At 35.1% G+C, this 16,620-nt stretch overlaps 1 protein-coding gene and 1 long non-coding RNA gene across 3 annotated transcripts; both read right to left on the bottom strand.

Annotated features, from left to right (window-relative positions):
• Positions 1 to 1,311: 1,311 nt before the first annotated feature.
• On the bottom strand, positions 1,312 to 2,308 carry LOC128550697 (uncharacterized). The gene is made up of 3 exons (XR_008368381.1): positions 2,180 to 2,308; positions 1,887 to 1,965; positions 1,312 to 1,477 (listed from the first exon to the last, which is right to left on the bottom strand). It is a non-coding gene; the product is annotated as an uncharacterized LOC128550697 (long non-coding RNA).
• Positions 2,309 to 2,312: 4 nt separating this feature from the next.
• On the bottom strand, positions 2,313 to 5,187 carry LOC123539279 (uncharacterized). 2 transcript variants are annotated; one of them, XM_053530259.1, is made up of 3 exons: positions 4,927 to 5,187; positions 4,662 to 4,740; positions 2,313 to 4,252 (listed from the first exon to the last, which is right to left on the bottom strand). In XM_053530259.1, exon 3 carries the CDS (start codon positions 3,635 to 3,637, stop codon positions 2,936 to 2,938), a length of 702 nt encoding a protein of 233 aa, XP_053386234.1. In that variant the 5' UTR covers positions 3,638 to 4,252; positions 4,662 to 4,740; positions 4,927 to 5,187; the 3' UTR covers positions 2,313 to 2,935. The 2 variants fall into 2 exon arrangements, with proteins under 2 accessions (XP_053386234.1, XP_053386236.1); XM_053530261.1 differs by lacking the exon at positions 4,927 to 5,187 and having other exon boundaries at positions 4,662 to 4,897.
• Positions 5,188 to 16,620: the final 11,433 nt, after the last annotated feature.

The raw sequence follows: 16,620 nt of genomic DNA, 5'->3' as shown, positions 1-16,620 counted from the left end.
CAGGCGTGGAGTCTTTCAAAAATGCTCCTAAAACTGGTCGACCTAGGTCTGCAAGTAGTCCAAGGATTGTTGAAAAAATCAAACAAATAGTACTTTCTGACGCAAGATATACTTCTCAGCAGATTGCGAACATTGTTGGCATTTCAAAAGCATCTGTGTTGCGCATTCTGCGAAATATTTTGAAATTGAAGAAGAAAAGTGCTAGGCGGGTCCCGCATTTGCTCACTGATGGGCAAAAACGCACGCGCGTTAAGATGGCGCGCAAGCTTTTGAAAAGGTTTCCAAGATACGATCAAAAGACATTTATGAATGTAGTAACAGGTGATGAGTCTTGGATACATTTCTTCGAACCGCATCGAAGATTAGTAACCGAGTATGGCTCACTAAAAATGCCAGAAGGCCTTGCATTGCCAAAAGGATTGCAAGTGTGAAAAAGGTTATGTATGCCATATTTTTCACTACTAAAGGTCTCGCCATCCAGGTTCCTGTACCTAAAGGCAAGTCAATGAATGCCAAGTTTTATAAGAAAAATGTTTTTAAAAAGCTTCTTAAGTATTTCCAGAAACGTCGACCAAAGACGGATATCCGAGGCATCCATTTGTTACATGACAACGCCTCGAACCACAAGGCTGGGATTGTGACGTCGTTTTTGAATGACAGGGAGTATATGTTCTAGAACACCCACCCTATTCTCCGGATCTAGCCCCCTGTGACTTTTTTCTTTTCCCTCGTCTCAAGAAAAAGCTTGTAGGCAGAAAATATACATCCCGCCAAAAGTTGGGGGCCTCCATATTTAACCTCCTTAGTGATATACCTGAAAAATACTATCAGAAAGCTTTTCAGGATTGGATTAAAAGATTGAGACGTTGTGTATCTGTCAAAGGAGATTACTTTGAAGGTTTGAAATAAAGATTTTCTTAACCCAACCTTTAGTTGTCATTTAACACCATTGGTTGCATTACTTTTGATCCCACCCTCGTAGTAACCTTAATAACTTTAGTACGGGATAACTTAATCATGAGATAACCTCCATAGCGACTACTCCAATGACCCGATCACGACCTCAAACTTCATATGCTTATGATATAACGTTACAGTTACTTTTACACGCGAAAACCGATTATTTCGTGACCGAGATATATGTTATGAACCAAGTGGTACAGTCAATAAAATAAACAAACGTGTCTGTAAACATGGACGAATCCAACCGGAAGGGGGAAAACATTTTATGACATATTCTGGTGGCAAAATACAATACATATCCATAGCCCTGATCAACCTATAAACCGGGCAGGTCTATTTTATAATGTAACCATAACACTGTTACAAGTTTAAAGTTACTTTATTTAATTAGATACTTCTTTACATCATTTCATCAGTCTCTAAATGATAACGTAGATTAGTGAACCAGTAACTCCTTAAACGTGTAATCCAGTAAACTGGTAAACGTACAATCTCGTAAACATGAGATCTCGACCTGAAACATGTAAATAAACTACTGGCTAGAAATGAGTCAGAACAATAACTATCAATCTCATTATATATAATACATATATTATGTCTTTGTCGGCCTAAACGGACAATATTGAATCCAGCTCTTCTTATAATGTTCAACAACTCATTTCAAACAAATTTCATGATGCGTACATGTACAACATACATTTACCGTGTAGTATGGACAGTGTACTGGTTCACTGAATAATAATATCACAACTATTTACATAATAAAGTATTCTAAGAAATCATTATACAATGAATAAAAGAAATAGTTCCGTCTTATATTCCGGGTTCACCAGTGCTGCTCAAATGCCTTTTTTACATGAATGACTAATCAAAAATACAATAGTTATTACAATAACAACTTCTCAATAGATATAATTGTTTACCTTCATCCAAGAGATGAATGTCTCCACTTTACCACACTGGCTCACTCACTCGTGGCGGTACTGTGCTGGTTAGTAAGACCTGAAACACAGAGGGCCAACCACCATTATAGACATGCAAATTAGAGTAATTAGATGAAGAGAGCGGCAATGCAAACCGAGTGACAGAATATGGACTCCAAACCCGAACGCGGAAACCAATGACAACTTGAATACTGAACAACATAAAAACCGTACAACAGCAATAATTACAGGAAACTGACAAAGCAATACATTCTAAAATAACAGATACATACTTCTAAATGCTGCACAACATCTCTAATATTGTCTAAGGCCCCAGGATGGAACAACAGGGCTCCCTACAGAAAACAGTCCTGCCCCTTTCACTATCAATCGTACAGTCAGCTGATCCATTAAACTCCCGCTACACTCTAAACGACCAATCACTACTTGTTTTGTACATAATTTTAACCTTTAACCTCTGCAGTACTACTAAATACTGTATGATTACGCTGTAAAAAATAACACAATCAAATTCGGTGTAGCGTAAAACCTGTAAATCATATTATTGACATTTTAGGTTAGAAGCTACTAAAATTCAACCCTGCTACATTCTCCCCCTCTCTGGAAAATGACGTCTCATCATTTTGAAAAATTTATACAAAATTAAAGGTTAGGACAGCTAACTGGGCAGCAAAGTTCTGTCTTGTTCCTGTAATGACAAATGACAATTAAAACATATTTTAAACTGTACATGAAGTTCTCGGGAAATATAATAAAAAGTGATATAGTTTAGTATGTTTTTCAATGTATAGGTTAAAGAACCACCTTAAGGCAGTATAACTATATCTACAGTTTCCATTTTTATAGTTACAGGAAACCATCTACCTTCCTTTCTCCCCCGGTTAAAAAAATTGGTCCTCACAATTTAATCTCACAATAGAATGTTAGTACCAACTGGATATGTGTACATCTGTTACTTTTATATTATCAAATTAGAAGTGAATTAATAAGAACAACTATGGTAAAAACAAATATACATTATTTAAAATTTATTTTATAATTGCCTCTACAATTCTGTGTGCTACATCTGAAGTTACAGTATTAAGTAGGCCTGACTCCAGAAACTTTGTAAGAGCATCAAGCTTTAAATCCAATGGCCTGTTGTCTATACTGGTAGATTTGCAGACATAGTCTTGCAAATAACTTGGCATTTTGTTGATGTTTTTCCTGTCAGATTTTCTCGGTTTGATTGGTGGTTTGTCTTTTTTTACTTTGTGTGTACGACTTGCTTCTGCGCCTGTAATTTCAACTTCTTGATTCTTGTTTGGTACTTCTTTATGCATTTCTTTTATTGCTGTATCTTCTACTTCATTCTCTGATCTTTTGTTTTCTTCACTACTATGATCATCATAGTGAGTTTCTACCTCTGTTCTTTCATCTAATACATCTATAACTTCTGTTTCTACTTCTACTTCTGCATTTTCTGCTTCTGTATCAAATCCTCGCACTGTTACATCTTTATGTTCAGTGTCTTTATCTTCACTATGAGATCCTAATTCTCTTACACTTGTTTCTTTGTCATATGTTTCAGAGATATGGGCGTCCCCATGTTTCACTGTCAGTGTGACAATTTCATCCTCTGAATCACTAGACTCTGTAGTGAGCTCACATTCTCTCCTATTGTTTTCCTCAGTTTTATCTACTCTGCTTCTTGGTTTTGGTATTTTCGTATTTAAACAGTCTGCTATCATTGTACCAAGTTGTCTATAGATTACAGCATACTATTTATCGTTTTCTTCTAAATATGTTCTATCACAGCTACTAAAGTGTTTCTATCACAGTACAGTGTTGTGATCACAGTTATTATCTTACTGGAGTGTTTCTATCACAAAAACTGTTGACTTTATAGTGATTCTATCACAGCACCCATTCTAAATTGTCTTATAGTCTTTATTGCTTTTCAAGCACAGCACCCATTATACTTGTAAATTAGTTAACTTTGTATACCCTCCAGCAACTTATTGTCTCAATGTTCTTTTAAAATTCTGTTTAAAAATTTTTCACAGTAAAAAGTAAAACCGTATTGACTGTACTGTGCAGCATTCAATGTTTCTAAAGTACCATCCTGTCCTACCAGAAGTAACCGCCACCAGGTAGAATTTTCAATTGTGAGATTTTTTACGTTGGGCGCCAATTTGTAACCATAACACTGTTACAAGTTTAAAGTTACTTTATTTAATTAGATACTTCTTTACATCATTTCATCAGTCTCTAAATGATAACGTAGATTAGTGAACCAGTAACTCCTTAAACGTGTAATCCAGTAAACTGGTAAACGTACAATCTCGTAAACATGAGATCTCGACCTGAAACATGTAAATAAACTACTGGCTAGAAATGAGTCAGAACAATAACTATCAATCTCATTATATATAATACATATATTATGTCTTTGTCGGCCTAAACGGACAATATTGAATCCAGCTCTTCTTATAATGTTCAACAACTCATTTCAAACAAATTTCATGATGCGTACATGTACAACATACATTTACCGTGTAGTATGGACAGTGTACTGGTTCACTGAATAATAATATCACAACTATTTACATAATAAAGTATTCTAAGAAATCATTATACAATGAATAAAAGAAATAGTTCCGTCTTATATTCCGGGTTCACCAGTGCTGCTCAAATGCCTTTTTTACATGAATGACTAATCAAAAATACAATAGTTATTACAATAACAACTTCTCAATAGATATAATTGTTTACCTTCATCCAAGAGATGAATGTCTCCACTTTACCACACTGGCTCACTCACTCGTGGCGGTACTGTGCTGGTTAGTAAGACCTGAAACACAGAGGGCCAACCACCATTATAGACATGCAAATTAGAGTAATTAGATGTAGAGAGCGGCAATGCAAACCGAGTGACAGAATATGGACTCCAAACCCGAACGCGGAAACCAATGACAACTTGAATACTGAACAACATAAAAACCGTACAACAGCAAAAAATAAAATAACAGATACATACTTCTAAATGCTGCACAACAGCTCTAATATTGTCTAAGGCCCCAGGATGGAACAACAGGGCTCCCTACAGAAAACAGTCCTGCCCCTTTCACTATCAATCGTACAGTCAGCTGATCCATTAAACTCCCGCTACACTAGCAAAAATTACTACGCTGAACCCTAAACGACCAATCAGTACTTGTTTTGTACATAATTTTAACCTTTAACCTCTGCAGTACTACTAAATACTGTATGATTACGCTGTAAAAAAATAACACAATCAAATTCGGTGTAGCGTGAAACCTGTAAATCATATTATTGACATTTTAGGTTAGAAGCTACTAAAATTCAACCCTGCTACAATAAGTACATCAACACGGCTGACCCATTCAAACGAGCTGTACCGGGTGGATTTTCCAAAGGTCAAATTCGACAGATTGTGTTTATAATAAATGATCTAGCTTGTATGATTCACTCTCTAAAAAAGTACTGTTTGTTTGTTTTATTAAAGTTATTTTTATTTATGAAACCATACAAAGTACATAAATTTATGAGTTAAGTCTCTAGCATTATTTTTTTCTCGAGTCCACAGTTGCGCGTGGTTTCTTCTGTAGGTAAATATTGAAGTTCTCCTTGCAACAAGATATAAGTTTCATTTTCTTTTTTCGGTCATTTATGAGTTGTGCGATGTCACTTGATTGTTGATAATAGAATCATGCCGTGTAAGAAACACTGACTTTGTCCTATCTAAGGATATCTATTATTTAACATTTAATTATCTTTTGTCTCTTTCGGTACAAGTTTCCAAGTAGAAGGTTGCATCTAATTATATCTTTCTCAGTCTACAACTTGTCGGTTGTTTAACAAACTCCTATATGACGACATTCCAGCTTTATATTACATGAAGGGACGAAATTTTCTCTTTTGCGGACCAGGTTAAAAGATTTGTTTTTGTTTTGTTTTATTCATTTTATTTGTTTACGCTGCGCTGTGTAGTTATAGCTGTTCTAGCCAAATTAATCAATAGTAGTCCCAGCGAAATTTGAATATTGATACCCGTTATCAATTACAGGTCGATGCCTTGGTGTATTCCAAATCATAAACGTCCGCGATGTCACGTACACCAATGTTTACAATGCTACCCTGTACTTAAACGTTTTACTCCATATTTTTAATTAGCTGCACTTTTCATCCTTTTTTGTATTTTCCGGTCCAAATTTTATGTATATAAGTATGCTTTGGCTGTAAAGGTAAGAGTAGCATTTTAAAACGCGCTTTGTGAAATTTTACAAGTAAATTTATGAAAAATCGACAGTTTATATTGAATTGTTTCTATATTTCTTTTTCTGTGTAGAAATTGGAGCTTTATCGGTCTTCAAGCAATATTGAAAGCTTAAGTTGATAATATTTAAAGGGAAAAGTAATGTTGTTCTTATGTTAATTCCGTCTGTTTGGATTTCTTAAATTATTTTAAGAAGTGAAAGAATTTTCAAACTCAGCGTAGAAATGAGAAAGTAATGAGCATTTAAATATTTTATCAAAATGGCGGCCATTTGTTTCCATGGCAACAAAAAACAAAATGCTGGATTTATTAAATTTCTAGATAGATATTTGAAATTTATTTACTTATTTCTGTAAAAGAATTTCTCCACTCTATATAATGAAAGAAATTATCATGTTTTACATCTTACGCTCAAGAAACATATAAAATTAATCTATTTAAAGGATAATTTGGTATTCAGCAGTGTAAATGACGTCATAAACACACTAAAATGACTGACGCCATGATCAGCCATTTCATTTTAGATTTCAATCTGCCATATCTTTTTAAGCTCACCTGAACATTGCTCAGGTGAGTTTTTCTGATCGCTCGATGACCGGCGTCCGTCGTCTATCGAAGGTCTGTCGTCTGCCTGTCGGTCGTCTGTCTGTCGTCTGTCGTCCGTCAACATTTAGCTTGTGTATGCGATAGAGGCTGTATTTTTCAACTGATCTTCATGAAATTTGATCAGAATGATTACCTTGATGAAATCTAGGCCAAGTTCAAAAAAAGGGTAATCTGGGGTCAAAAACTAGGTCACTAGATCAAATCAAGGAAAAACATTGTGTATGCGATCGAGGCTGTACTTTTCAATTGATCTTCATGAATTTTTGTCAGAATGGTTACCTTGAAGAAATCTGGGACGAGTTCGAAAATTGGTTATCTGGGGTCAAAAACTAGGTCACTAGGTCCAATTAAGGAAAAACCTTGTGTATGCGATAGAGGCTGTATTTTTCAATTGATCTTCATGAATATTGGTCAGAATGATTACATCGATGAAATCTAGGCCGAGTTCGAAAATGGGTTATCTGGGGTCAAAAACTAGGTCACTAGGTCAAATCAAAGAAAAGCCTTGTGTATGCGATAGAGGCTGTATTTTTCAACTGATTTTCATAAAGTACGGTCAGAATGATTGCCTTGATGAAATCTAGATCGAGTTTAAATATACTTGTTTAAACTCAAGAGACCACACTTTTGGTCCAATTCTAATGAAAATTGCCCAGAATGTTTGTTTCCATGACATCCCTAGGTCAAACATGTTTAAACTGTTATGGTGTGTTTCACAGGTGAGCGACCATGGGCCATCTTGGCCCTCCTGTTTCAATAGTGATCCTATTTTAAAAATTTCTTTAGCGTTATGAAAAGCGTAAGAATAAATTTCATATAAAATTACCTTATTGTCAGGCATTCTGTGCATTTTAAGAACGGAGGTACTATGCACGTTTTTGTTTCACATACCAACTGCTTGCTACGGTCCCGGGCAGTTAAATATGTGCCACCATAGGTCCTATTCTACTTATCAAACAAGTGTGCTGGCCTAACATTTTTATTTGGTTCGAAGTCGTGAAGATTTAGATAAAATTTCATAAACTTTCGAAGAATATGTTAAGATTTCGTAAAGTTTGGTAAAATTTGATACCATTTGATAAAATCAGAGTCGGCCTTTGCTGAAAAACGATCACACAAAGATTCAGATTTCTGACTTAATTATTCGGAAATATTCTGAAAAAAAAAATTCTAAAATTGAATTTAAAATTAATTTGGTAAAATCCGGTGACCATCCTGAATGTAAAATGGGCGCGAGGATTTGTTTTTTAAATTAAATGCTAAAATCGGCCATTTTCTGGCGTAATATTTGTAAATGTTTTATAATTAAATTAAGAGAGTTAAAGATTGCAGTTGAAGGCCTTTGTATATTTTATATAAAAAAAAACATAATCATAAGAACATATTTACACTGTGATTTATGAAAAATAACGTATTAAAGGAATACAATACATGAGAAAACTCTTTCAGGCTACCTATTTTTGGTTATGCTTATATATAGTCAGCTCCTGATGCAATGCTTTTAAACCTTCAGCCGAGGCCCGCAAACCCCAATTTATATTGGAAACGCCCTTCACCCTGAGGCTTTATTACCAACATCGCTAATACCAATGCTAAAAGCCTTACATAATACGTACAAACGGGCTGCACATATGAGTTCAAACCTCGTGGCTATTGGCTCTATCACGTTTACTATAAAATTTCAAAATCTATGTAAGTGCACATTTTCCCCTTCTGAGGCTATATTGCTCCTGTTGTTAATACCAGTGCTGATAGCCTTACATGGTACGCCCAGACGGGCTGCATATAGAGATTCAAACACCCTCGTAATTCGTGCTAGTTAATGCAAGTCGAAAAAAGAAACAATGTAGCGTATGTGGGCCCTAGTTAAATGTTATCGTTGTTATATATTGTTAAATGTTTTGTTCCTGATTATATTCTATTTAGATACCCTATTTTATTGATGAAATGTAATAGGAAACTGTAGACTTGTTGCTCGACTTCCTTTGGAGTGAAGAGGAGAGTTTTTCTATCAATACAGACCAACCCGAGTTTCTGCAGTCCACATTCAAGTGTTCTAATCTGTGTCGGCATTTCGTGTACATTCTATGTATGTCAAAGAATTCATGATTGAATGTTTTGGTATTCTTGACAGTGTGGGCATAGATTATTGTATGAGAAGTTCTCCCAGCCTAGACCGTTCCGCCAAAGACGTAATCTTGTTATAATCTTATCACACCGGATGTCATTACTGTAAATTTGCATTTTATTGGGGATATGTTCTTAAAGGGCACAGCGCATTGTGTTTTGTTGAAGCCATCTCTGTTTAAAAAAACAGCTCCCTTGATTTGGCCTTTATTAGATTATTTGCATCTGATACTGCTCATATTGGGAAACAAGAGCTTGAAAACCCTTAAAAAGGTAAGAGTTGGTTATTTTCATTCATTTCCTGTCTATCTGGAGTATAGTATAGAGCACAGCCCTTAACTACGAAGATAGTTAAAGATGTTCTTTTTGTGCTTTAGCACGTAGATTCTTGTTCTTTCTTACATTTTGTAGTGTTACTTTACTGTCATTAACATTTTTAATAGGCTCACCTCGTAATTCTGCTACAGACTTTTGTTTCCGAGCAATCTTTTTCTTCAGTTTACTTATCTGTGCTTCCCTTTGAAGCTCCTCCTCCTCTTTCACCAGTGATTTGTACTCACTTTCAAGCGAAGCTAGCGTTTCCTCACTTGTGCTTGTTGTTCTGGACGCAGAAACGTGAGAAACCATCTGGAAAACATCTTCTCCACCCTGTTCAGTATCAAATATACGTTTCGAAACTCCTTATGGTTTTCCTACATTTTTAAAGTTAAGTTAAATACTGTAATCCAAATTAAACGAAATAATTTTCTGTTTTGAAAACCAAAGAAAAAAACTAATTTCGACGTGATCGGACTAATAATAAAAAAAAAACAGAATGAAGCGCCATTCAAGAATACCTATATATTTACTTATCTCTAACCTATCAAAGCAGAGAATACACAATTCAAAATGACCAATCAATTCAAAAATTAAAGAATCCGTTGACCAACCAGAATTATTGACACAACATAAAGACTGCTTGATTTTGACTGAAGAAAGATTTATATGTTCCACATAATTAACCGATTTTAATGCAAACAATAAAATACGCTAAACCACGAAGATAAGTTGAACTTTAGTTGGGAATCAGTATTCTACTTTTATGTAAATTATTTTTGTGGTCGACAGCTGTGCTTATACTAAAATATATTTCGGACACCTTAAAAGATTTTATTATTCACTACTGGATCAATGTGCAGTATAACCATAGAATTAAAAAATCGAAATTATTGATTACAAATCGTAAAACTGTTTTTGAAATGTCTTAAAATATTCCATAAATAAACGAATGCTAACTATAGCGCTATTATGGCTTTTGTCGTATTTCTCGTGTTTGTGTTCATACTCAGCGTCCATAGAAACATACATTATTATGTCACCAAACTCGAAGAAAAATTGGAGTTCCTGATATTGTACACGACAAAAAGGATTAGGTATATTTCTTATATAATACATTTCAGGACAAGGACGAGTGATTTCAAAAAAATGTATTAATTTGGAACGCTGCTGCGGACCGTGACATTCGCCCCTAGTGTAGTTGTTATACTTACTTACACGTTTTCATCAATTTGATAAACAACAAACAATATCTGTCGTATAATAATATGGGCTTAACAAAATGTAGAAAAATACTCAAGAATGATAGTGAAATGCTCTGAATCGGAAAGAAAATTGTAGATTGTAAACGATAAATTTGCTAGAACAAGGCCTAAATTACGAAAAATGAAGTGGGCGAATGTGAAGGAACAGATAAACATATGTGCCGATATAAGAGTCCCTTTGCTTTTAACAGTTTAATAATAGATCTATGTGGTCTTGATGATATTCACAAATGAAAACGAAAATGTTGAAAAGATCTATTTTTAAATTAATAAAATCTGCTCCGTGGTGTAATGGTAACGTGCCTGTCTTATATTTTTGACGGTAAAGATTCGAATCACACCTGTGTCATACACTTCTTAAATTGCTTTGTCCAATATCATTTTTTTTAATTATTTTTCTTTTCTTTTTTTGTGTGTGTGTTGGGGGGGGGGGGGGGGGGTTAACGTCGCATGTATACAATTGCGACTGTGTTGTGTGCAACGCACGTACAAAACCAAAAACAAACAAACAAACAAACAATAAGCAGAAGACGACTCCATAACAAAATATCTATTGAAAAGGTTTTCATCAATGCTGAAGGTAGGTTGATCATATGTAATGAATGTATACATCGCTATTATATAGTCGAAATGCAGTGTAGTTCCACATATAGTTGAACAGAAGCAAGTGATCCGGACTTTCACCCTCCAGCGACTAAAGGGAATTCTTTAGCCCTCCATCAGTTTCACGGAAGATACCATGCACTACAAAGATTCAAGCTAAATGTTTCTTGTGTAAGAGGCCGGAACCCAAACTCATCGTTGAATCCTCAGAAACCAGAGTGACGGTTTTTACGAAATTCAAAAATACTATCTTGATCACGTTGCTGTCCTGTACATATATATAACTAGCAGATTTCAGAGGAGTTCCTTACATAGAGTTCTAAACATAGACACAGTCTTTATGAGAAGAACAGATATCTTAGAGTTGATTGAGGCTATAAGAAGGCATTCACTGGAACAAATGAGAGGCTTAATTTTGAGAACTTGAAAGAAGCAGATTATAAAGAATTGACTGGACTAAAGCAGAAAGACTTGGAAGACCTCTTCTTTGGGATAGAATAACATATTTGGAGCTTACCCGTACGTAGGACTATTCTTTTCTTTTCTTTTTTTTAGGATTTAACGTCGCACCGACACATGATAGGTCATATGGCGACTTTCCAGCTTTAATGGTGGAGGGAGACCCCAGGTGCCCCTCCGTGCATTATTTCATCACGAGCGGGCACCTGGGTAGAACCACCGACCTTCCGTAAGCCAGCTGGATGGCTTCCTCACATGAAGAATTCAACGCCCCGAGTGAGGCTCGAACCCACATCGATGAGGGGCAAGTGATTTGAAGTCAGCGACCTTAACCACTCGGCCACGGAGGCCCCTGGACTATTCCTGTTGAATAAGTCTGACATATCAAACAAACTTCCTTCTATAATTTAAGGAATAACGCCATCAATGGTCCGAAGATCAGTTTCAAGTTCAAGACATGCATCAATGCAGTTTTTTTTTGTTCCGACTTCGGTATAGCAGGCAAGAAATTATTGATAAATTGGCAATGCTCAATTATTGTTTGTTACAGATGATTCTGGTGACAGTCAGCCAAATATGATGCTTGTTTAAGATGCAACGTATGTTTACATACATGTACTTTCAATTTCAAATACGATCGTTTAGCATGCACAAGGACCGACCCCTTAGTTAAACCAATGGTAGTTGTAACAACTAGTGGGTACTTTGTCACCATAATCGGAACCTACCTAGCAGATTGAAGAAACGAACATATCTTAACTCACATGATGCAGACAAATGCTGAATAAATAAAAAGCTTTGTAGCTAAAAATGACGTATTTATTGTTGACAGAGGTTTTCGCGATTCCTAAGCTATGCTTGAAGATATGAGAACACATGCTGAAATGACTGCGTTTATACAAAATGGACAGAAACAGTTGTAAACTGGAGATGCTAACACTAGCAAACTAGTCAAAAGGTAAACTGATAATAAGCGTGTTCTTTTCTCTAAAAAGGAGACAAAAAACTATAAATTATAGAACTGAATGCAACTATCAGACGCGTTAACGAATGTATATAGTGCTACGATAATACGGTACCATAAATACATTTTCACTGACGCACAACTCGATGGGGGAATGCGAAGGAAGTCTCAGTGCTTTCTATTTATATTCACTCCTTGATATTACTGTTTTTTCATCTTAGAAGCGTTGAATATAACATATAATTGTGTTTGTTTTTAATAATGAACACAGTTAAGACTGTCCGTAGATAACGGCTAGATCAAAACTGACAGACAGTCAAATGGATAAATGGATCATAAATTTATTGGAGAGAAAATCAGAAATGCGATAAACCTGTTACAGATATTGTACTTTCAGACGGTTAATCTGTATTATGTTTACTAACTACTGGTTTCTCAAACATTAGTTTTTCTGTTTACCAGAAGGACAATGGTTGTTTAATACGGGTTTTAGGATCTTGGGCTTCATGGTTAATGTGTCGGCCGATCATCCCGAAGGTCGTAGGTTCAAACCCCGCTGTACTAACGATAATGTCTTCATATATAACATAAGTATTGGATTGCATTGCGGACAGTGATTCAAATTAGCCTTTAGTATTAACATAAACTAATGTTTGCTACATATGGGGCTGCTAACGTTGGTTTGGTCGTGTTAATAATATATCAGTAAGAAAATACTAAAATGTTGCCCGCTTAATGCAGGTTTGATGCTTATGTACGTCCACTTACACAGCAAAACAAATCTTTGGATAAATCAATCTCTTCTTTTCTTCTATAATAGCAGCCGGTTTCTTTTTGCGCGCCGGTTTTTTTTGGCAAATTTAGCCTATATTTATACGCACTTCACAAAAATGAAAACGGTTTTAAATTGTTGTATTCACTAACCTGCTTCAAAATTAGTATGAATTTATTTCATTTCAGTACTCGTTTTTTGCATTTGCCAGTATCTTAAGTATAACTTTACGTTCATTTTTTTATCCTTCTCTTTAGGTCGGATGGGTACTAGAATCCGCTAACTATTTTTTTCCTTTGAGCGCGACGAAAATCAACGACGACAACACTGCACTTCGTAGAAAAATGTTAGAGTTGTCAAAGTGCAACAGTGACCTAAGGCTCAAATCTTACATTGAAAATGGAAGTCTGCTGAATTAAATTTGAACTACCGCGCTTAGACGAAAATCAGTTGAGAGATTTAACATTTGGTACTTACCAACTTAAACTGTTATATGCAGGGACATATTGATGGAAACCCAGACATTTATGTACATAGAGAAAAGAATACACTTTAAATTTAAGGATCAAAATTCAAAGCATGCACGTGTCATCTAAAGCTTGCACACTGGATTCGTCATAATGTGACTGAGTCAGACGTTATTTCCTGGTATTGCAAGTGTCGCGCTGGTAGTCGTGTTGTCGGGATGTGTGCTAACGTGGCTGCAATTTTATGGTTCTTGGATATGGTACACAAACAGGCACAGAAATAAATGGCGCTCGCAAAGGAAGGATTATGTGTGTTTAGACGCAGAAAACATACCCCAAACTGTTGACAAATCGGATACGGAGGAGCGAGAGAAAATGTTACTTCGAGTAGTTGAATCGTTACATGACAATTGTTTTCTAAAGAAATATTCTGTAGTTGTTTTTTCAAAAAGTGTCTTTATATTTGATAGAAAATATTTTGTAAAAAAGAAATTTGGAGCTATTCTGATGTTATATTATATATTATATTATATCTATAATCTATAGTTATTATGAGGATTTGCAGAATTCATAATAATTATATAATAACTTAAAACTATTCATGATTATACTTAATAAAAACAAGAGTTTGTTATTTGTAATTAAGAAAAGAACTAAACAGTAGATTAGTCTCTGATGTAATTTTATATTTACTCTGCAGTTCTTCAAATGCAGCCACTTAATAATATATTAATTTCTAATAATATACTAGTATTGGGCTTCCCAAAGTGATATTTGTCATAATTTTTGTATAATTTTGACATTTGTAGCCATTCCTCTACAGTTAAAATCTTGAAGAGAAAATGCCATTTCACATACATGTATGCGCCAAACAGAAACCAATCAGAAAAATAGAATTCGTTATGATCAATCGGACATTTCACAAATACGCCGAAGCCTAACAAAACTTGAAACAGACAAAACACGTGCACGAATTGAAATCCTACGCTTGTATGGCACCAGTTTATATTTTCGAGGAATGTATGATGTCTTGTTTGTTATTATTGTTCAAGCACAGTCACGTTTTACCACAAATCGATTAACAAATTCTCGTTCAGAGATTCCGATTAACATTAGACGCATATATGTGAGAGCCCTAACCGATTCCGAAACAAACAAAAAAGAAAAAGAAACTGCATCGTTTCGGTTCGTTTTATATGTGCAATGGTCTTACAATAATTTCATCACTTACAGCACTTAAATGTTAAGCTGAATATGTTTATGTACATGTACGTGTAAGCTGCCTTTAAAAATGCGATGTACGTGTTCGTCGTCAATTTTAAATGATCAATTTCAGTATTAAAAAATGTTCTTGCAGTAGTGTATACTCAGTCAAATATTCGTGTCATTGCATTGCCATTTATTGTCCTAAATGTTTTAGAAAATGTATTTTCTGCAATAGATACTGAAGGTCCATGGAAACTGCCTTACCAAAATGAAAAAAAAAAGCATCTAAACTTCTCTTGTGTTCTCAGAAGTATCAATACATTGAGGGTATTAAGGTCACCGGAGGAAATTGGATGGTAAGTGCATATAATAGGCTTTGAAACAATGTCTCTAACAACGTTTTTTAACATAAAATACATTGATTATCCTGCCGAAGTGAGAGAAAAGTCGGCCATTTTTCCGCGTACACCGCCATTCAAAGTCACGTGATTCCCAACACTGTGATAAATGTATGAATCAACAACTAAGATCCAACAAGTTACTAATCGCTGCAATTATAAAAAACACACACACACAACACACGCACACACGCACGCACACAATTACAGTGATTATCAACATGTTGAACAATTAGTGTAATTTAGAAAAATATTGTCAATTACTTACTGAATGCGTCCAGTCGCCTCTAATATCTCGCCACGGATCAACCAACGGCGGGCTATTTGTACGGACTGGTTCTCTGTATACAACATGTTCTTTATAGGTTAAAGGTCAGTAATTCAAATCCTTCTTTGTTTCATATAAAAAACGACAACTTCATGTCGTCTTTACGTATCTTTAGAGAACATCACTTTTTCCTACACCAATTTTTCATGAAATTTCTATCACAAATTAACGCAAAAATGAAAAGAAAATAGGGGGTGAATAGTTCCTAGTGAAATGCCAGTCAGTTGTGGTCTGCTACCCTAAAAATGGCGCATATTTGCTCTCCTCCGCGCAATAAACACCTACTTCCGGTTTCGATCTGCAAAACTTGTCATGTGGGTTGTATGAACATGAAAACCGTCTCAGAATGTATTCTAGTAGCGAAAAAGTGTGATTAAAGCACTCGTTCTAGACGAATTGGCGCAGAAAATGGGAAAATTAGGATCTATTTCTTTCCACTACACCGCGGAAGCACATTTTCGACCGAATCACTGACCTTATTCCTATATACTACCTCTGTTTACAAAACAAAAATATGAAAAGTCTTTACTATACATCATTGTACTTATTTTCTATCAGTATTTCCAGTAGATTTTGTTATACAGTATCATGTTGTTGAGAACCAAACATCAAATGTGATGAAGCTATAGACTCAAATCAAAAGACTGAATATTTCCTTTATACATTTATTATTCTGATTTTAAACCATATTTTCAAATCCATTGAATTGAAAATGTTATCAGTTTCAACATTATATATATTAGCTGGAAAAACTGACACGTATTAGACCTTCCTGTTATTAGTAAAGATATTTCAGAATGTTGTATCTGGTATTACTAACTGTTAGTATTAAGTTCAGTGCGTAATAAAGACTGAAGTTAATACTTTTGATGTCAATTGATTAAGCTGATACAGAATATTTATGAGAGCCGATTTTGTCGGATT

The sequence above is a fragment of the Mercenaria mercenaria genome, chromosome 18, assembly GCF_021730395.1.
Source record: "Mercenaria mercenaria strain notata chromosome 18, MADL_Memer_1, whole genome shotgun sequence".
Classification (NCBI taxonomy): Eukaryota; Metazoa; Mollusca; class Bivalvia; order Venerida; family Veneridae; genus Mercenaria; species Mercenaria mercenaria.
The sequence above is the reverse complement of the archived record's forward strand: the minus strand, read 5'-3'. Positions and strand labels throughout refer to the sequence as shown.